The following is a 21,687-nucleotide window of genomic DNA, read 5'->3' as shown; positions in this document are numbered from 1 at the left end:
GCACCCAGTGATACCGATGCAAGGTTTTAACCTGGCAGACCCCAGCCCCAAGGACAACCTCCTCTGTTACCTCCCACACAGTCCCAGAGCCCAGTGATGCCCCACTCCAGCCCCAGTGGGCTGTACCCAGAACCCCCAGCCCCTGGGCCCACCCTGACCCTGCCTGCAGCCACAGGGAGCTCAACTCTGCACCTGACTCAGCACCCGCGGGCTGGAGAAGGCTCATGGGAAACACCACATCTCCAGGGTGCAGGAATTGTGCCCTCCCAGACTCTGCAGGTTCAAGGTGTTGGGGACAGGCACCACAATTACCAGCACATCACTGCTGCGACCCATTCTGGCACCTTTGGCACATGGCACAGCACACACCCCAGTGCCTCAGCTCACACTGCAAAACAAGCGACCCAAACACCCACGAACATCACCTCAAAACCCCCTGGAAGCCATAAAGCAAAGGGGGTCAGCAAGGTTACACTTAATTTTCCAGCTCCTCCATATCCCTCACAGACCTTCCCCAGCCACTTGATCACATCAGTACCTGGGAGGGTTCCAGCTATTTTCAAGCCAGATAAAGCAGATCCTCAGCCTTTTGGTTTTAAAGCCAGAGCAGCACTAAGAAGAAAAACAACAAGTGCCATGTGTGAGGTCAGAGACGAAGACCAGGAATTCTCAAGGTATTAGAGCCTCTCAGCACACACCGGGTACAGGCAGGCTAGCTAGAAGGGCAGAAAGGCAGATGGAGGGAATGGTGACAAATCCATCTCAGGAGCTGGGGCTCTACAAGGACAGGCAGGCAGCCAGGCTTGTGCTCTGGGGATTTGCAGACTACCCGTCCAGATTGCTTTGCAAAAACAAGGCACTTTTACACTGAGGGCAGTTTTGGAAAGTACACAGGATTCTTGCAACCAAGAGACAAAGCCCAGGAGAAAAAGAAAGGAAAAAGAAAAAAAAAAATAAGACAAACACAGGTTGTTCCAAGCAGCATGTCCAAGAACCTGTCACAGCCACAAGAACATGGAGATCGCAGGAGTACGTCACCAATGTGCTGACAAACAGCAGCTCCCACGGAGCACAGGAGGGCCCTGGGAGCACATGGATCTGCTTTTCTTAGCACTGGATGAGACTCTCAGAGGACCTTTGAGAGCACACCTGGCACAGAGCAGGCAACAAGGAGCAGAAGAGCATGTGCTACTCACTCAGCCCAAGGGAGCCTGTGTACTACTCCCGATTTGTTTCCTCTGTCTGTGCTAATCCAAACCACCTGGAGCAGGAATTCCCACCAGGGAGAAGGGAATTAGATTTTCTCGAGGATGATAATCCATTTAAGTACAGCACTTCTGAGGCACCTCAGCACTGGTCCCAGTGAGCAGCCCTGCTCCCCCTCTCTCCCATCTGCCTGGGGAGAGAGGTGGGTCCTGTCCTTTGAGAGCACCAAATTGGCAGAGCCGAGGGGTTCAGACAAACAGCAGCTTCCTCCAGAGCTTGCCTAAAAGAGCAGCTGTTTTAGGCCCAAACAGCATGAAGTTACCCGTGGACTTGCTCCCAGAGCAGCTGATCAGCTCTGCACCCAGTGGAAGGCCTACATTGGTTAAACAGGGTTGGCTTGAAACTTGGTTAAGCAAAATGCCCAGGACATTGCTCTCGTTTGAAGGGACAGGCATGTGCTGCTACCATCAGGGGACAGGCACAGGCCTCCTCCTACCTCCCTCTGTCCCTCCTGATTAAGAGCGGACAGTGCTCTTAAAGTGCCATCACAAAACTCAGCACAAGACAGGACAGATTCACCCCATGGCACTGTTCTGTCTCTGCTTAAGGAGCTGAGAAGCTCCAGAGACCCCAGGCTGCTGCTCCTATGGGAATTACTCATGGGTCAGGCACTGGAGGCAGCCCAGGAGCTGCTGACAAAGCGCCTTTGAGCTGCGGGCCACCGCACCAGGTCCCAGCGTGCCTCGCCCTTCAGAAAACCTAATTACACAAACATGAGCTCCCGGTTATCCAGCTCCCAAAAGTAATTTCAGATCAGAAACAGTCCAAGAAGCCAGTTTTAGAAAGTACCATTTATTTGAGAAAAAAAAACCAAACAAACAAAAACAACAACAAAAAAAAAAACCAGTAACAGTGGAAAATCCCCAAGAGCAATTACACAAGAGAATCTAAATATCCCGAGAGGCAGTCACAGCTCCTGCCTTCCTGGTAGTGCTGTCCACAGGCAGCACAATCCTCCCTCTCCTTCCCAGCCTCCAGTGAACTCTGCACAGCTTTGAGAGCCTCCCAGAGCCCACAGTTACCCCGAACACGCTTGTACTGGGACCAAGTGAGCCACCTGGAGGAGGAGGAGCTCTCCTCTCTCACCGATGTCTCAACACATCTCTGCCTCACCCTGAGAAGGGGACACTTCTTTCTATTGCCTCTCTGGGTTTGGCCTCAAGCCTACAGCAAAGCCTCAGGAAGGAGGCTTCAGGAGCCATGACATTTTCGACCAGCTTTGCAACTGCTTGGTTTTGTGCTGCCTGCTCAGGTGCTCACTTTGGGGACTCCCACTCAGATTTTTGTCTCTCACCACTCCAGACTCGGAGCCGCAGGAGGACACAACTCGCTCACGGTTCTGTAACACCTTCCTGGCACGGAGGCACCAGACACACATCAGCCTTTGCTCTGGGAGACTGGGGGGTTGGTCCCACTCCCAGTGGAGGTAGGAGCCGTGTACAGGGGATGCTAAGAAAGATCCACAGTGGGGGGTTCAGAGCTTACCCCTATGAAAGCTCAGTGCTTCCCAGTGGGACATGCCACCCAGGCAGAGCTCAGATCCAGCCTTCCCCAAGAGGCAGGGCTCGGCACAGCGCCGTAGGGGACAGAAAGTTATCACCTCCACACTGCAAGCTTCCAACACTTGCTTCCAAGGGCAACTCAAGGTGGGGATCTCTGCTCTGACTCTGCAGATCACACCTGGCACATCCCAACCTGCTTCCAGGAGCCAGGACACGGCCACAGAGCCCCCAAGCTCCAGCTGCACCCAGGTGCCTTCCGAGCACAAGCCCCTGGTGCTCTACACAAGACACTGGACAAACAGCAGCACAAACAAGATCAAAAGCTTCTTATACACCATAAGGCTGCTGAAGAATTAACTCCAGCCTTTTCATTCTCATCTGTATGTATCTCAGTAAAATATATAATATATAGCTCTATAGGACTGATTGTAATATATTACAGCCTAGAATTACTCTTGTCTTTTCCCTACTTCAATCATATTTATGCATCCAACTTTGCATACAGAAGTTATTGCCTTGAATTTATAATTGAAATTCACAGAATAAAGCTTAAATAGTTTTCACAGAGACTCATTATATTAGTGTTTTACATAAAAAGGATAAAAGTTACCAAATGAGAAAGCAGCCATTTCAGAAACTATAAATAATTCTATTTTTTAAAAAATCCTAGAAAAGTTATGAGAAAATCATAAATATCTGTCACCTCTATAGTAGCTGCTATAGAACTAGAAGAAACCTGTAACACTCTGTAGCTAACTCTGCTTCAGTTCAGAATATGAATCATATAAAAGCATCTCTAAAGAAATGCCCGGCCAAAGGAAACACAAAGGGATTGAAAAAATAAATCTGAGGAAATTAAAAAAGTAGATTACTTTTTTATTATTTCAAAACAATTTCTACAAACTTTATATAAACATTAGGCTATTTTCTTTAAAATTCTGTTATAAAAAAATCCTACAAGCAAACCTTAAAAAAAGGTAAGAGACTGAAGGCAAGGAAAGGGTGTCGCCATAGCCAAACACAACTGGCTGTCCTGATTTCAAGGACTAATGACCCTTGCCTGGGGCCAACAGGAAGAGACAGAACTCTCCTGGGGAAGACATTCCCATAGGCCCTTTATGGCATTCAGGGATATTGAGCCCTTGTGGGCCTTTTGCTCCCTGATAAGGCAACATTTATCTGTAGTGTAAGAGATTCATAAATAGTTCTCCACAAAAATGCTTCACATCAACAGCCTGCTGCAAGACATCTAGTAGCAAGATTTATAAAAAAAAAGCCATCTTCTATAGAAGCAGCCAATCCCAGCACGGCACGCTGGATGCAAACACATGGTGTTTGCTTCCATACAGTCTGGTTTGTGTTTACATACCCTCTATAAAACCAAGCAGAAAATTTGGCATCTTTATTCTTTTTACACTAACTTAGGAAAAAAATACACTGAGGTTTTTTTTCAGACTCTTTGTATTTCACTGGGCCCTTGTTAGCTGAGTGGGATGGGAAGGGTCATGAAGGAAGTTTGTTTTTTCTCAAAGTCACCTTGAAATTCAATCCAAAAAAAAAAAAAAAAAAAAAAAGCATTTGTTCAGCACATCTCATCTGAGGGCACAGTGTTTCCATACAGTCTGTTTGTCCCTTGATGGGCACAAGGTGCTGCTGAGCTTTAGGCATAGAACTCATTTGTGGGGGCTTTTTTGTAGATGGGTTTCTTCCCTAGGTCGTAACTGCCCTCATCCTTTTTCTTCATGCGATAGACCAAGACCAGGATCAGGAAGATGGCAAACAGGAGGCCCACTGCTCCTCCTGCGATGAGAGCTGGGGAGGAAAGAGAGAATGGAATAAGTCTTGGGCAACTCCAAACCACCAGCAACATCTCAAAATCTGCTTCCAAAGTAGCAGCCCCCAGAGCTGCCTCCAGAGTCCGTGTCCATGTGCCTGTCACCATATGTGCTGGCACTTTCAGCAACAGCAGATGTCACTGGGAAAGGCCAGGATTGCTTCCAGTCCAGCCACAGAATAATAACATGTTCCACATTAACCAGTTTGAGCTAATCTTCCAGTTTAGTCCAAGAAAGAAATGTTGACAAGAAGATGTTCTCCCTGTAGAGGAAAAAAAAAACCCACCCAAAAAAGCCCCACTACAGGCCACAGGAGAATGGTAGAGCTCCAATCTGAATGCTTTGTTAGCTACCTGTGTGAGCACACCCTGGGGATGCTGTGCTTCAATTCATCAACATCCAATTACCAACACCACTTCCCTCAAAAAAAAAAAAAAAAAAAAACCAAAACAAAACAACAACCCACATCCCAACAACCAAAACCTACAAACCTGCAAAAAACCACTAAGGTTTCCTCTCTCCTCACACCAAGGGTGGCCACAAGACTTCACTGAAGTTTATCCCTTGTTGTGACACCTATTCCTTGCACTAAATCAGCTTCTTTGCTAGCTGGTTCTGCAATCCACTCTTCCAGTCTCTTCTCTGACTGGGAGGATGGCTGCAGATCAGCACAAAGGGCCTGGGTTTATACTTGGACCACCAGGCCAAGTGCTTGAAGCAGCAATATGCTGGAGACAGACCCTTCCCACATGCTGAGGGGAAGGCAGTCACTGCGTTTTGCTCTAGACATTGGTACTCAGATTCCTACAGCTGACCATGTGCTGGAATCCCTTAGAGCGGTTGCTTGGCTCCTGGCAAAGCTCAGAAAAGGCAGGACTTGGGCAGAGGTTGGAAGGAAAATGCCTGTATTTGGTATCAAAGTCTATGATGTCACTGCTTTATGGCCAGAGACACCTCTTGTTGAGGCAGAATCCGGGTGCAGAGCAGCTGCCACATGACTTAAGCCAACAGTCAGCTGGCAGGCTCAAAAACAAGCTGTTTATCCCAGCAGCAGGCTCTGCTGTTGTTTAAGGACTGGGAGGCAGAAGCCACCCTGCTACAGGTAGCCACAGAGGTAAAGCAACTCACTCCCCTGTCAGCAGGGAGCTGCTCCCTAGAGAAACAGGGAACAACAGAAGCCATTTTGATTTTCATTATTAATGATTTACCAGGACAAGGTGGAGTATTACCTGTAAGGACTTCTGTTCTTTCAAAGATGCTGCTGTTGGCTGTGCTTGCCATGGAGATCTTGTTGGACAGGTTCTCTTCGACAGGTACAGCTTTGTCTGGAATGATTTCATTGTCCACCTCTGTGTTTTTCTTCTCACCTTCTATCTTTCTCCCAGTATCTCCAGGGATATAGTTGTCAGATATCTACAGAACACAGACAGACCACACCCATCAGCGAGCAGCACCCAGCCTACCCACAGCTGAAACCAGGAGGGTGTGCAGGGAGTAGAAAGTTTGCTCAGGGTATTACGAGTACACTGTCTGCTCATGTAGGTGGATTCATCTTGATGCCACATCTTACAGAGGGGGAGGGTGTTCAGAAAAGCTCCACAGACAGACCAGAGGAGCTATATGGTGCCTAAAAACACTCAAGGGCAATACCTACCACAGGGGTATCCATGGTGGTCAGATAGATGCCATCTTCAGAGTCTGGGTAGTCTGCAGAGGGGGCAAAAAAAACCGAGAAAGGGCTCTCAAGTTTGTCTCATTACATGCTGTTTTTACAGAATTCAGATACTTCCTGCAATACCAGCAACTGCACACAAACTAGGACTCTGGTCCTCTACAATTCCCTCTTATCTACTAGTACTCTTTATCATTTCATGACTAGGATTGCACAAGACCACGAGATGTAATCTTGAAACCAACACCTCTCTGCTGGGAGGGATCTTCAGCTGGATCCATTGGCCCCTGCAGAGCAGGTGTGCCATAGCTTATAAGGCAATGCCAATGGAGGGCACTGCTCCCACCGCCCGTCCCTAAAGGATCGTTCACCAACCCTCCAGATCTGCCCAAACATGTCAGGCACCAATTTCAGCACTTGTTCTTTTACTTTTACAGAACAAGTGTTCACATAAAGGGACACAGAGCTACAGAAACTGGTTTGGGCAGGGAGCTGTTGCACATCACAAAGAGCTCACTTGAACAACAGTTAGTCCTTTACCTTGTTTGGCCTCAGCTGAGACATTAACTTTAAGCCTTTTAACACTGCCTCAACAATAGATTATATTTTTTTAAGTTCCTCAGCAGTTCTTTGGAGTTCAACAGGAAAAAGATCCAGCCAGCACAAGGCCTTTTCATTTGCAGCAAGACAAGCTTGGCTGGACTCCATCTGTCCTCCCTGAGTGATTCGACATCACAGCACCACCACTTCCACTGTTCTCATCTGAGTGACTATGAGTCACAGCTTTCATCTCCACCTGACACTGTGGTTCCTCTGGAGCTCTGGCTGTGATTTAGCCCATCACTCAAGGGCTGGTGCTGAAAGAAGTTTCACAGGAACAGCTGAGGGAGATCCACTTCCCCACTTACCTCCCGACCCGGATGCCTCATCTATATCTAATCCATCAGAGGTCAAGTAAGGCCTGAATTCACCAATGTCTTCGTCATCTGGCAAGTCCCCAGAGGCAGGGTAGTCAAGCCACCCAGCATCCATGGTTTCAGTTTCTCTCACCTGTAAATGGAGGGGGAAACATGTTAAATATGAGACAACTCTTCGGAAGCATTTCACAGACAGTTCAGAGCCTGAGCACACCACTTCCACCAGAAAAATATTAAATGCTGAACTTCCTCTCCACCAAAAGCATTATCTTTATCAGCTGAATTCCCCTGGAATTTCTCAGAACAGAAGTGAGAGCCAGTCTAGGAGGGGAATTTCCTGAGGGCTACAGATTCAAGAGGTTCACCTGAACACCCAGGGTGAAAAGACCACAACAGGATCTTGGTCAGGAGTTTGTAACAAAAGCATTTGGAAAAGCAATACCTTCCGTTTGTGATAAGGGAGAGTTTGGAAGGACTTGTTATTCCCAGGAAAAAAATCTGACACGCACAGGTCAGTTTTTTGCATAGCACCAAAGCTTCATGCCAAAGCAATTCCTCACTCTTTATACTGAGAACAAGCCTATTTTATCACCCAAGGGTTAAGAGCTGGCCTGTCAGTTCAGCTGAATTGCAGTGCAATACAGGCTGACGTTCAAGAGCACTCGCTATCAGTAATGACTTGCCCGAAGGAAGAGCTTCCCCTGCCTCACCTTTTTAAAAAGCATGTAAACAAACAAACCTATAAAATCTCTCCAGGATCCAAAGGCCCAAGGAGTGCAGTTAACAGCACAAAAGCTGGACAGCCTCCCAGAGATCAGCTGTTTGGCCACAATGGCAATTTGCACACCAGAGCTCATTTACACTCGAACCTTCCAGGAGCCACAAGCCCAGATCTCCTGCCCTCACCAAAGTTATGCAACTTCCCAGAACTATTTCTCCTCTCCCCACAGCCCTGGGGCCAGCCTTGGTGAGGGTACCGAAGGTATGAGCTCTGGGGTTGCTCAACACCACCCCACAGATTCCAGATGCTTCCACAGCCATGAAATCATCACCACCACGGAGGAGGACTCAACCCTTTCCCCCAAGGCAAGAGGCACAATGCAGATGGATGGGTCCCTTAGCTGGGGGCTAAGCTGCCAACATTCTTTCATGCTGTCCTCACAGGATGACTGGGAAGTCTTGACAAAGGTTTTGTCTACCCAGGAGAGCATTCCACAGTCCTGCACATCCAAGGGGTTTCCCTCAATGTACAAGCTTACCAGGCCATAGCCTCACTGGGGTGAGGAGGATCAGAGACTCGTGGGGACACAGAGCTGGGTGGCAGCACCACCGAGCCCTGAGCAGCTGGGGCCAGCCCTCCTGCTCACCTGGCCAGGTGTGGCCCATCCCACAGCCCAGAGGTGATGAATTACATCCGCTATCGATCTCTAGCCGAGGCCGGCTATCAGCCACAAGCCATGTGTCAGCTTCCTCTGCCCACAGTCCCAGCCCTGCTCCCAGCCCCATTCCCCTGCCCACTGGCACACTGGGTTTGCCACAAACAAGCACAAGATGTTTCTCATTTTGCACCAGGAGCAGCAGCACTGGATGTGCTTTTCCTTGCTTATTGAGGCATTTTTGGTCTCCCCAGCAACCAGGCTACAGGATAACCAGATGAACAGCCCAGAGGGCATTAAGTGCTGAGGCCAGTTCTCCTCCCAGACCCTCTCTCTGCTATGCCAGGTCTGGCACTAGATGCCGGGAAGGGGGCTGGGAGGAAAGTCAGCTTGAAAGAAATCCTCTCCCAGCCTGGAATCAGGCATTCCTGACGTTACGGATCACTTGCTCCAAGGCATATTCATTTCAAGATATGCGAAACCCAGCCAAAGCCAGCCCTGCAATGGAAATTGCTGCCAGCGTGCAGCAGGGCAGCTTCTGGCCATTTCATCGAGGGGCAGGAAGAACCCAATTCCCGGGGCTGGGGAGCACATTTGCTGCAGATCCAAACAACCCTGCATCGGGCAGACTGATGGTGGCGAGCGCTGTGCTGTGCCACACCCCGGTGCCAGCTCACCCGGTACTTCACCATGAGTCACAGCCACTAATGTCCAAGCAAGGGCGGCTCAAGAAAACCCAGGTTTAAGCCCCAGGGTGACTGAACAGCCCACTGGCCTTATCAGATCAGCCCAGCCACGGACTGATCTGCGGCACACAGCCACAGTGATTAGTGCACGCTGTGGAACACACCAGGTCTGGCTATCAAAAAACTCTATTTAAATCAGGACAGACTGTGTTTACCAGCAGAGCACACAACAAGGAAATTACTGACTCACAAGCATAAATAAGATTATATGGGAGCGTTCCTTGAACTCATTCTTCATCATCCTCTTGAGCAAGGATGGGGAAGTTCCTGGAAGCTGCAAGAACTTCTCGAACCGTACAGGAAACTTTTCCTGTGGGCAGTGGCCTCACATTACAGGTTCACCTGACAGTGAAGTCAGAGGGCTGCTGGGCACCTCCATAATTACTCTCCAGGTTTCAAGGCATGTAATTCTAGGAAGCAGGCCCTGCCTGGGAGCTGGGGCATGGGCAGGCTGGGAAGAGTTAACGCTGGAGCACGGTGCTCACAGGGCAGGTCTGGAGCAGGCACATTCCTTGCATACACACCTGTGAGAGGGCACACAGGCACTTTCACAGCACTTAAAAGCAAGAGCTTCGGGCTTCCCAAGTGCCACATAAAGAGCTCCCTGGAGTATTGTTCAAAAAAAGTACATCCCTTTCCAAGAGCACACAGTCCTCCCTGCAGCTCTGCTGCTTGGTGAACAGGCACCACGGAAGATGCTGCTACTTCCTCTCAGCTTGCAGGCTGCAGCCAAGAGGAAAAAGCTCTGAGACTGCCACAGGAGGATTGTCAGCCCTTGCCAAGCCATCCCTGGCCACGTTCAGCTGAACACCTTCTGCAACTGCCAGCTGGAGAGGGGCACCAGCGCTGCTCCGAGGCTCCTTTCCACCACCTGTTATCCCCGTGCTGGAGCCAGGCCAGGGACTTGCTGGGAGAGTCGGACTGGGCGGCTGCACAGCCCCACCTCACCCTGGCAGCTGAAGTAGAGTCCTACTATTAATATGCTCCTCTCTAGGAAGGGTCTGTACAGGAATCAACCTTCCCTGCAGGAATCTAGTTCCAGGATTTCTTCCTCATGTTAAGCAGCTTTATCCCCAGTAAGCACTGGGGGAGATTAAACAGCGTGCTGGGGAGCAGAAGCTTTTCCTGCCTGCCAGTGGCAAAAAAATAAATAAATAAGAGTTTATTCCCAGCCAGACAGCCAGCACATCAGGCTGGTGAACTGTGAGCATCGTTCCTGGAAAAGCTGGGCACAGAGGGCTCATGTTTTGAGACAAGCTGCACTACTGGATGAAGCCAGACGCTTGGTGGAGGCACAAGAAGAGCACCCCTGGGACCCCAGGCCCTGCTGTGCTCCATCCCTAGCCCATCCCACTCCATTTCGTGCTCCTGGGGCTTTCCTCGCCTCCTCTCAAAGAAATATCAGCTACTGTACTGAGGCAGCAAGCAAAGCTTCTGTGCAATGTGTGAATTTCCCCAGCCGCTGACAAGTTCTGGGAAATAACAAACCCAGGCAGCTCACCTGCCCCAGCCCACATGCCCTCACCACAGCCTTTGCAAACCCCTTCCAAAAAACCCAAATGATGTTTTGGGGCAGAGACAAAGTTTTCCAGACATAGGACTGCCTTTTACAGCTGTCCCTTGTCTCTGATCGAACACAGAGTTCATTAAAAACTCCTTTGAAGGGTCACAGCCAGCAAGCTGCAAAGGGAGTCAGACTGCAGCGACTGGGGCATTCACAGTGTACAGAACCCTTTATCAAGTTTATAATTTTGGCATGGAGACTCAGCGCTTGCTCCTGGTCTCCCTCCCCAGCACTGTGTACATAAACCTGGGAGTAAACAGAAGCAAGGTGAAAGTCAACCTTTCCTAAACAAAAGCACATGGAGCTGGGCCAGCCTGGGAGGTGGCAGAAGGCGGCAGAGGCACAGACCTGTTAACCCTGTGCAGCCTGCAGGGACAGGCAGGTGTGAGCTGCTCCCAGGGCTTCTCAGGTGCGCTGCACTCAGGGTCGGCTGTGCAGATCACCTCTTTTCCCTGCAGCAAGCAGCCTTACACAAAATATCCTCCCCAGCCCCTGTCCTGTCACAGACAGATGTCACCTCCCACCACCACCATGCACATCTACATCGGCTTAACCAGGAAGGGCTCCTGAACAACATGAGCAGCTGCAAGGATGCAAACCTCTGTAAACCACCGAGCCCAAGAGAGGGGATTTCCATGCAGTTCACTTCCACCCAGCTCTTGCAGGAGCCCACAAACCAGGAAGGTTCTAAAGCTCACATCAAGCATGTGAAAGAGCAGGGGTTAGGAGTGAGCTCATCCCCCTGAAGCCCCAACAGCCCTCCAAAAGCAGAGGAGCCACACAGCACTGGAGACAGGGCAGCTCAAATCAGTGTGAAACAGCCCAAACAGAGCAGATCTCCACAGGAGGGAGGTATGCAGTGGCAACAGGCAAAGACTGCTCTATTTTCCCACCTGAATAAGCACTAAAAAACCTTATTAGAAATGACATGAGCTTCCAGCAGAGGCAGCTCCTTCCAGACTAGTAAGGGAAGGGTCTATGTTTCCCCCCCAAAATACCCTTCACTCCCTTCCCTCATTCCATGCTCCAGCTCTGTGTAGAGGAGAAGAAAACAAATATACAAAAGTCATTTTAGTCCTGGGAGCAAAGCAAATATCAACATTTCAATCGAAGTCACACCTAACTCCCTTAACACATCAGCCACAGTAAAGTAAAAAAATCCACTTGTGCTGGCTCCTTGTGACCATGCCTGGAGGTACCATCTTACCACCCATTCCTGGTCAGTCTGGCCCACATAAAACTTGCAGCACACACAGCCTGCCCTGGCCCTGGTGCCAAGGACAAAAGTTAAACAGCTCCCCTCCAGACACATGTTTGCATTTAGTTGCATGGCAGGATCACCTGAGGCTTCCAGACACAGTTAAATACTACCTTTGCTCAACACTTTCCAGGCAGTCCTAGGACCACAGCCAGCCTTGCCCATCTCCTCTGACAGCCACTGTCCAGCACTCCCACCACAGTGAGCCATAAAGGTAAATCCACGACACTCTGAGGACTAAGGGGGAAATCAGAGCAGAGCACAGACCAGAGCCTGCAGGCAGCTCCAGTACCCACAGCAGCTACTGCACAGTCTTTGTGCCTCTTACCAAAGAGGGGAAAAGGAATTTTTTTAAATTGTGCTCAGTAACACAAACAAGGCTTTTGCTTAATAAGGCAGCAGGAGCAACATGCAGGCTGGGGAACTGTTCAGCTGGGAAAAGCATCGCTTGCTCAAGGCGACTTTAGGGAAGCCTGCCCAGTCCCTGCCCAAGCAGGTCTCCACCGCCAGGCAGCCCGGTGTGCTCACACTCCACAGCCCACGTGTGAAAGGCACATCCAGCACTATCCCAGTGCCAGCCTGGCCCACTTCCCCCTCTCCCCCATTCCCTGTGTGATTCTTTAAGCTGTGTCGCCACAAGCAGCTCTCCCGGGGGCTCATGTGGCAGCGGAGCCATAATCCCCGTGACAATTACACTCTAATCCCGGGCTCTGGAGAGCCACTCGCTGTCACGGGTGCCTCCCTGCAGTAGGGATGAATCCTCCCAGGCTCTGCTTGCTCAAAATAGGCTTCCTTGCACTTACAAAGTCAAACCTCAAGTTACCTTTGAGCTGCTGTGCTCTTGCTTACACACAGCCTGCTCCCTCCAGCCCACATCACGCACCAGCCACGCTGTAGGAGCAGGACAGAGAGATTAGAAAGGAATGAACCCTTGTTTAACTGCTTTTGCGTGATTATCAGCCAAGAGCAAAGCCATAAAGATTGAGTCCTTTGCCAGAAAGGCACATGCTGGGATATATTTACTGCAACGGTGGCAAAATAGCTGCTCTAAACACTCAATTCCCAGCTCCAGAGCCCGAGCATGAAGGAGGTGACCACTTCCCAGTCCAGCTCAGGGAGACAAAGCTCAGCAGGCAGTTGCAGATAGCTGTGTGTGCATCACTTGCCCGGAAGCAAATAAAGAAAGTTCAGAGGAAAACTACAGGAGGAAAAAGCAGGAGCTCTCATGTGAGGAAAACAACTGTGACAGAGACGTTTCACGCCCCTGAAGGGTTCTCCCGGTCACAGGCCATGATTCACACCTAGTTCATAAAAAGATTATATTTTTTTATGGTATTTACAAACCTAATCATAAGTAGTTCATATGCTTCACTGTCCAGAGCTCAGCTCAGAAGCTGGAAAAATTCTATTCAAGGTTAAAAATGGAATTCACAGTTTTTCCAGCTCACAGCTCACTCTGAGTTGCCCTACTCTATTAAAGGCTTCTATTGCATCCTTGTCTGCAGAAGAAAAAAAGGATATAAATGCCCCAGCAAAACAGCTTTTCCATCAGGGATGATTTTTCATGCTGACACTTCAGACTTGGGCTATTTCATATATCACACTTCCCCCTCATGCCAGGAAAAGACCTGCCCTCACTGCCCTTTCCTAGAATACAGCTGCACCCCAATGCTTCCCCAAACACACACACAAGCAGAATTTCCACTTGGCAAGAAATGCGTGACATGCCATTTTGGGATCTTTATGCTCCGTCATGCCAGAGCGTTAGCAAAATTAAGCCAGGCAGACACCCAACTTCAAAGAGTGCCTTTCCTATCTGGCTCACCATGTGGCTAATCTCAGCTTGTTTGTACAGTCAAGATTCCCAACGGTGCGCCCTACAAACGCTTCCCCTCCCACGATCCATTTTAATCTAATCAGAAGTAGTAGCCCAAAGATTTAGGCTTAGCCCAGGCAGTTGAGCTCTGCCAGCACAGTTATGCTATTTCAAGCCTTGCTCTGCTGGCAAAGGTGCCAGCAAAGAACAGCAGCAGAGGAAGTTATCGGCACAAAAGCACTTGAGACAGTGGAGCGCTGCTGCTACACTATCAGCCATACCCGTGTGAGCATTTATACAAATAAACATTTCAACAGCAGGGATTTTCCCGGCTAGCTGCAGCAGCAGAGGCTGGGTTTTCAGTGTGTGGGGTTTGGTGGGGATTTTTTGGTTTGTTTTCTCACAAAGACATTCCCTACTTATGCCTTGGCTTGGGCCCAGGAAGCAGCAGACACAGCGTGTGCTATTCAGGATAGTGCAGCTGTACTTCAGGAAACCTGTCACTTCCAGAAGCATTTTCCTCTCTCTGAGGGCTCTGAACTCCCAGTGAGGCTTCTTCCCCTCTCTGAGCAGAGGGTGAGCAGCCAGCAGCAGCTTTCCAGCCCTCCCTGACCACGTCTCTGCACCCACAGTGTCACAGCCAGAGCAGAGGGACCCAGCTATTGTTTTGGTCACTCCTTCCCTGGCGCTGCAGAGCCCACGCTCAGCTGGACGAGCAAGTCTGTGAGTAACCAACACGCAGGACCAGCTCCTCATACTCAGCCTCAGGAAATTTGGAATTAGCGCCAAGAACAGCCTGCGCATAAACAGTCTCCTGCAAGATCCTGGCTCCAGACTCTGCTCCACTGCACACTGTGGATTTGCAATAAATATTTACCTTGCTGGGGAACAGAATCTTCCAAGCAAAAACTCCTGACATCAGTAAGGGCTGTATTTCCATTTGGAGGAGAGTAGGAGCTTCTCCGTTTTTAAAGGGGGGCCCTAGCCCACTAAAGGAGCTTCTGCCACCCTCCTAGCACCACACCAGTCAGGATCTGTCCCTTCACCTAGGGGTCTTGCTCCTCTCCGGGCCAGCACAGCATCACACCAGGTGCTCTCCTTCCAGCCATACTCCTCTCAGTCATCTGCCTTCTGCACAGAGATTTCTGCCCACATTAGCATTGCTTCTTATTGCTCTAGTTTGACTGTAACAGCAGCTAAAGGGCAGGAGGCAGGGTTGGCCTCGCAGCAAGGTAAGTGGGGCAAGGCCACATCTCCTTGTATTCAAGATTGACAGCAGCACAGTTTTACAGGACCCATGGTGAAGACACCTTTTCCCCTTCAGCAGCTAAGGCAGAAAGAGAGAAATCCTTCCCATGGAAGGCTTTGCTTTCCCTGACAGAATACGATTTGCTTAAGCAAGAAGCAGCCGTGGTTTTGGTTGACGTAACACCAGCTGCTTGGATAACAGTGCTATGGGTCTCCCAGTCTCCTTCCTGCCCCAAGGAGTGTCTCCCTGAGATTTTAATTAACTGCTTTGATTTTTAAGTTATCCCAATAATTTGTCTAACAAGAGCCTCTTGGCATTTCATAAGCAGAGTCTCAGCCTCAAAGGATTTAAGGATAAACTGACAAGAGTGTGTATTTCCAGCAAAAATAAGACTTTTACAAGAAGCACACTATTCAAGTCAGCCAGCCCTCAGAAACTGAGAGGGATGCAGCTACATCTTGCGTGCTTTCCCCTCCTACGCTGACATTTTCTCCAGATTCAGGATTAAGTATTTAACCCCCTCTTTTGAGACTTTATGCTCCTTTAGCTTGCTTTGAATGCTTTCAGTCATTTCAGATAATACTGCTGCTTTCCCCTCTCCCATGCAGCTCTTGTTTCCAACAGTATCTGCCTGAAAATGAAGGAACCACGGAGCTGCCAGAGCAAGCTATGGCTGCTCAAGACAGGGCCATTTTCTGATCTGCCTTTGCCAACACCAACTCGGCTGCTGGCAGCAGTCACATGTCAGAGCCCGACAGCTTTTCTGCCCACCAAAGCCACGACCAGATTAAAGAGGAGGCAGCCGCAAAGGCGCTCAGTGCCAAGGGCAGCACAGACTGGGTGCCAAGCAGCAGCACTAGTTTTGCCTGTCACCCCCTTTCTAGCCCCAGAAGAAGAGATCCACCTCTGTGCTGCAGCGCCTCAGAAGTCTGAGTCACTGCTTTGGGTAAGGGGCCAGGGCCGTTACTCAGAGGGTGACAGCAGTGTTCCCGGGAGCTGGGATGTCCAGCCAAGTGCCAGAAACCTGAGTCAGAGCATGACTGCTGCAAGTCAGGGCGACACACAGCAGAGCTGGTCCTCTGACCAGCAGCATTTACTGGACAAACATTCAGGCACATGCTTAAAGACAAAAAAAACCTAAGTCTGAACTAACCTAGAAGCACAGCCCTAACTGCTCATTAGTGTAGGATCTTTTACAGCCCCTCAGAGCAGAGGCTTACTAGAAGTGAAACTCTAAGCAGGCTGCCCTGTCTATTCAGAGCCACCAAGCCCAGTCTCATCACAAGAGTCTCATTCTAGTGCAAATCATTTGAATCCTTAATCTCAAGCATTTGCATTCCATCGAGTCTCAAACAAACAGCCACACATGCTCCTCAGCAGCAGCCCGGAGGTCAGGCGTGTGCAGGGCTTGTCCCTTCGGTTTTGTAGTGCTTCAACTGCATCAGCTTCTCGTTTGAGGCTGCAAAAGCAGCACAACCCGGCTGTTGTTACAGAGCATAAAGGAACAGGATGTACTGAGTAGAGGGGGAGAATGCAGCTGCAAGACCTAAGAGCAGGCTCAAGAGGATAAATGTTAACTCAAGAGCTAGGAAGTGTTTTGAAAGATGGATGCTGCATTTAGTCTGGCCAAAGTGATAGCTGGGGAGTTCTGCAGGATCAGAGAGCCACGATAACTTAATCAAGTAATCTTAACAAGTCAACCCAAGTAATTTACACTGCAGACTGTGGAACCACAGTTACCATGCCATCCTTACACATACAGATACTATCACCAATCAAGAAAAGTCTTTAAACCTAAGTCCATCAATCCATTCATTTGAGAAAGAACAACTTACACATAAAATACACAACCTAGTGGTAACTTGTCACCAAGGGGATTCAAGCAGCCAGGATGTTTCCAACAGAGCATTTACCAGCACCACGAGTCAAAAGGGAAGGAAAAGTAGCTGTAAGAACTGTGCTGAAGGCTGCCTGCTGAGCAGCAAGCCAGTGTGCCCCCTCTTCATCATCACTTGGAAAGTCAGGTTAGCAGCTTCCAGCCTGTGGTGGAAGTGGGACACAAGCATTTCGAAAAGGCAGTATGACACTACAGGAAAATCATAGCAAGGTCACATTAGGCTCTAGTTCAGGCATTTGAGAATAAATGGCCTCCCCATGCCATTCAAACAGCTCAAGGCAATAGTAAAGCCATTAACAGAGGCTTGGAAGGGAAGGAAGAGGGGAAGACACACAGGGAAAACATTTTCCCTGTTGCTGGACTGGATGCAGACCTTTGCAGGATCTCAAAGGGCTGAGACCTTGGGAGAGAGCAACAGGAGGGGCAGGAAAGGGAGCAATCAGGTTGGCTAACAGCCCTTAGTTCCCAGGGTGAATGAGCCTCTGGTATCACAAATCTGAAAAGTACCAAGTTCAGCCCCAGTTTGCCTCTTGCGCAAGATGTTCGGGAAAGCTCTGAACCACAGGAAAGCACTCTCCAGCGTGGGCACTGGCAGCACTTGGGACAGATGAGAGCTGGGCAGCAGCCCTGTTTCCCTGACTGTGCCTCAAGTGCTGCAGGGTGACTGTTCCTACCCGTGGGAACCTCCACAGCTACCGGGGACAAGGTGCTCAGCTGTGGAGGGACCGTGCAGCCCTGAACTCTCACCCCAGGAGTCGTGCATGCACGACAAGAAAGCACAAGGTGCTAAAGTGGTTATTTTTTTCCTACACATTACAGTCATTTCATCCCCACAAACAGCTATGGGTTTGACTACCAGAAGTCATGAGCTCCTTCCCCTTCAGGGCTAAGGGACATCGCTTTAGTCACCGTCACTTTGCTGCTCTGTGTTGTAGGGAGACTGAAGCAAAGCAGAGATTTGCTCTAAATGTGAGCATGGCAAGTCAAGGTAAAATAAAGTAAAACGTGCAGATAGCAATGTCTTGATTTGATTGGGAGGGACAGATGAGAAACTGGGCAAAGAGCAGAAAGAACAGGCCTCGGGGATCAATGGCAGCAGGACAAGCCAAACCGGTTTTAACATTAATAATGCTGCACTACTTTCCAAACACAGCTATCATCAACAAGACACCAGCTTTGCCAATCAGGAGGCCTCTGAGCATGATTGCTTTAAACCAGCAAACAGCCCACAAACAGCACGAAGCCTCCCCCCTCTCCCTGAGCAATCCTCTGCCAGGAGCTTCTGGGTTGGATTTGTGCTCCTGTCTACTGCTGAGGACACGCAAACACGACATGGTGCTGCAGGAAGACTTTTTCTGCGCAGTTCAAGGCACAAAAGCAGAATGACTGCAACAAGCCTGCAGCCCACTAGCACTACTACGGCCCTGCTGAGCTCTGGGCACTTGGCCCTTTAGCAGCCCAGACAAACGGAGCAGAGCCCAAGCCTGCAGCAGAGGGAATACCCTCTGCCATGGGGGAATACTCCTTGCTTCCCTCCTGTGCTGCCAGGGGCACTTCTGGATGCTAAAAGCACAGGGAAAGCTCAGCGATGCCACTCTGCCCAAGCAAGGCAGACCTCACATCCTTTGTTAACTCCACTGATCCCACATCTTGGATGCATTGGTGACTTTCTGTCCATCCCCCCTCAAGCATCTTCTGCAGGAAACCCATCCTCGTACAGCACAGAGGGGAGCATCCTGCCCACACATGCTTTGCTTTCCAAGGCACTCAAGCGGAGAGGGCTGGGGACCACCTGGTGACATCAGGCATCAGCTCCAGCCTCCCCGGGCCCGCGGGAAGAAGGCAATGTTCTCACACAAAGCTGCGGGGCTGCTGTAACACAGCCCACCCACCCACCCACCGCCTGAGCACCAACGTCACACTTAAGCACTTCAGTAATATTCCCCACCCTCTTACACATCCAGGATTGCTTCACATGGAGAAATCCCATTTACACCAGAAAGCTGCTCAAGGGGAAAAGAGCCAAGGCATTTTTGTTTGTACAGGCTTGGGGAAATATTCAAGCACCGAATCACTCTCAACATCCACACTCTTACATAAGCACAAGAAATACAATCCCCATCTTGTTAAGAAACAGCTACCTGTCTTCACCCTGCCCGCGCAGAAAAACCAAGAGCCACATGCTGTGCAGCCCTGCACGTTTTGGCAGTGCTGTTAAAAAAAGTAATATGGGAGGAGTGCCAGCAGAACCCTCCCAAGACATGTGTCATCCTCGTCTCCTCCCTGGCAGCCTGTAACCCAAACAATTTGTTTGGATTAGGCTTCATAGTAGGCCAGTGTTACTTCTCAAGCATACACTCGATCTTAGGTAGCTTAAAGGACACGGATAAATATTCCACGTAAATTCTATATAAGGATTCACAGACCACATCTGTGCAAAATTTGTTGTCTTTTCAGAAATCCGATGCTTGCAGACCAGTCCAGTCCCCAGGGACACCAAGTTGCATTTCATACCAAACATGGTCAGTGCAACTTCCAGATGCTGTCTGCCCCAAAGGTTTGCCCTACTAGTTTGGGCCAGTTCCCAAACGACCGATTCACGTGCTTAATGGCAGGGATAAAGACACCAGATTAGAGTAAAGTGGATTTGGGCTGGTTGGTTTTAGCAGAGTAGCTGACAATTACTACAGATGCACTCTGTGGGAGATTCCTGCTCTACAACCAGCAACCTCCCAGCCCTGTGGCCCTATTAGAAAGCAGCAGACCCTTATCAGTTCTGATCTGCCCACCCAGCCTTCAGTCCAAAACAAGCCAATGGGGAATGATTAAACCTACTTTGGGAACCCCTGATCTCCTGCAGTTACCTTAATCTCAGCAGCACAGAGGAATCTGCCCTGATTGCACTATCAGCAAGATGGTCACACACAAAAACAAACAAACAGCGGGGAAGTCAGAATCCCCAGATCTCTGCTTCACCAGGAAGACCCCACGTGCGCCGGCTTAAAGCATCCAAAATGTTTCACCTCTATATATTTAACAGATTATTAAACCCTCCACGGTAACTCATCATTTTTCACTCCCATGTGGACACGAGGAAGCTTTGATACACACGGAAAGACACCAGGTACCAGCACAACCAAACAGGTAAGGCTGGAAAGCTTATCCAGGTGCTGTAACGCATCGCACGCATCCGACCCACCACACATGCATAAGAAAAGAAAAATTAAAGGACTTTCACGACCAGAAGTTGGAGATTAAAACCGTAACGGAGAGCAGCTCATTTCCACCAGGTAGCCGGGTCCCCTGCACTGCTGTGAGCCCAGCACCCTGCGCACGGGGCAGAGCGGGATACGTGAGCAGCGGCACAGCCGCGGGGACAGCTCGGCACCGGGCAGGAGGAGCCCTGCACCGGGCACGGCCGGGCAGGGGCGACGCTGCTTTGGCATCTGCCGAAGGAAGCAGCGTCCGAGCCAAGGGAACCGGAGGAAGTACGGGAACGGCCCTATCGCCGTCCCCCTATTTCAGCCACCCTTCCCCGGAGAAGGGCTAACAGCGGGGGCAGAACGCCTGGAGGCCAGCGGTGGCACCAGCTCTCAGGCTGCTAGCGAGTGGGGCCCAAGCCCCGCGGGTCACCCAGTCCTCCCCCGGGCACCGGGAGCCCTTCGCTGCCGGGGCAGACCGTCCCCTTTTCCCCGGCCCCGCGGGGGCTCCGGCGGGACTCACCGACTCGGCGGCGGCGGCTCGCAGGAGGAGGCCGAGCAGCAGCGCGGCGCGCAGCGGGATGCGGGGCAGCGGCATGGCTGGGCTGTGCCGAGACACACAGAGGAACGCAGCGGCGGATCAGACCAGAGCGAGCTCTGGCCGTACCTCGCCGCCGCCACCGCCCTTATAGGGCCGGCTCAGCCCCGCGGGGGCGGAGCGGCGTTGCCCCCGCCTGCCGGGAATGCGCCGGGAATGCCCCGGCCCCGCTCCACACCCGCCGGGAGCCGGGGGGTTGCGAACGGCCCCTCACCGACACCGGGGCTGGCGGAGGGGGGCGGCGGGCGCGGGGATGCTGTGGGGCTGACGGCCGAGGCACCCAGGGGGGACACGGAGGGGTCCGGCTCCGGCTGCGCGGGTGCGGAACCCGCCGTGCACGGCTGGGAGCCCGCACTGCCGGCGGCCACGGTCACTGCGTTATGGGGAGTGGGGGGAAAGGAGAAACGGGGGGAGACAGGGAACGGGGATGAAGGAAAAGAGGGGGAAGGGGAGATGGGGGGAAGGGGGGAAAAGGCAGGGAGAAATGGGTCAGGAGTAAAGGAAAGGAGGAAAAGGATGGGAAAGGGGAGGGAGAAGTGAAAAGGGGGGGAAAGGAAAAGCGAAAGGAGGGGAGAAGTGAAAGGAGGAGGAAAAGGAAAAGAGGGAAGGGAAAGCGGGGGTAAAAAGAAGGGCAAGAGAAAGTGGGGGGAGCGGGCAGACAGCATCCGCTTTTGCAGCATTCCACAAGTGACACTCTCACATGCACAGAAAACCGAGAGCGAGTCCCTGTCCCTGGCAGCGTGTCACCGCCGCGGTTATCCGCCGGGCTGTTACATCACTCGGGGCTCGTC

At 50.8% G+C, this 21,687-nt stretch overlaps 1 protein-coding gene across 1 annotated transcript; it reads right to left on the bottom strand.

Annotated features, from left to right (window-relative positions):
* Positions 1-2,038: 2,038 nt before the first annotated feature.
* On the bottom strand, positions 2,039-20,964 carry SDC4 (syndecan 4). Its single transcript, XM_032126942.1, has 5 exons — positions 20,822-20,964; positions 7,184-7,325; positions 6,258-6,310; positions 5,833-6,016; positions 2,039-4,580 (listed from the first exon to the last, which is right to left on the bottom strand). Exons 1-5 carry the CDS (start codon positions 20,894-20,896, stop codon positions 4,429-4,431), a joined length of 606 nt encoding a protein of 201 aa, XP_031982833.1. The 5' UTR covers positions 20,897-20,964; the 3' UTR covers positions 2,039-4,428.
* Positions 20,965-21,687: the final 723 nt, after the last annotated feature.

The sequence above is a fragment of the Corvus moneduloides genome, chromosome 17, assembly GCF_009650955.1.
Source record: "Corvus moneduloides isolate bCorMon1 chromosome 17, bCorMon1.pri, whole genome shotgun sequence".
Classification (NCBI taxonomy): domain Eukaryota; kingdom Metazoa; phylum Chordata; class Aves; order Passeriformes; family Corvidae; genus Corvus; species Corvus moneduloides.
The sequence above is the reverse complement of the archived record's forward strand: the minus strand, read 5'-3'. Positions and strand labels throughout refer to the sequence as shown.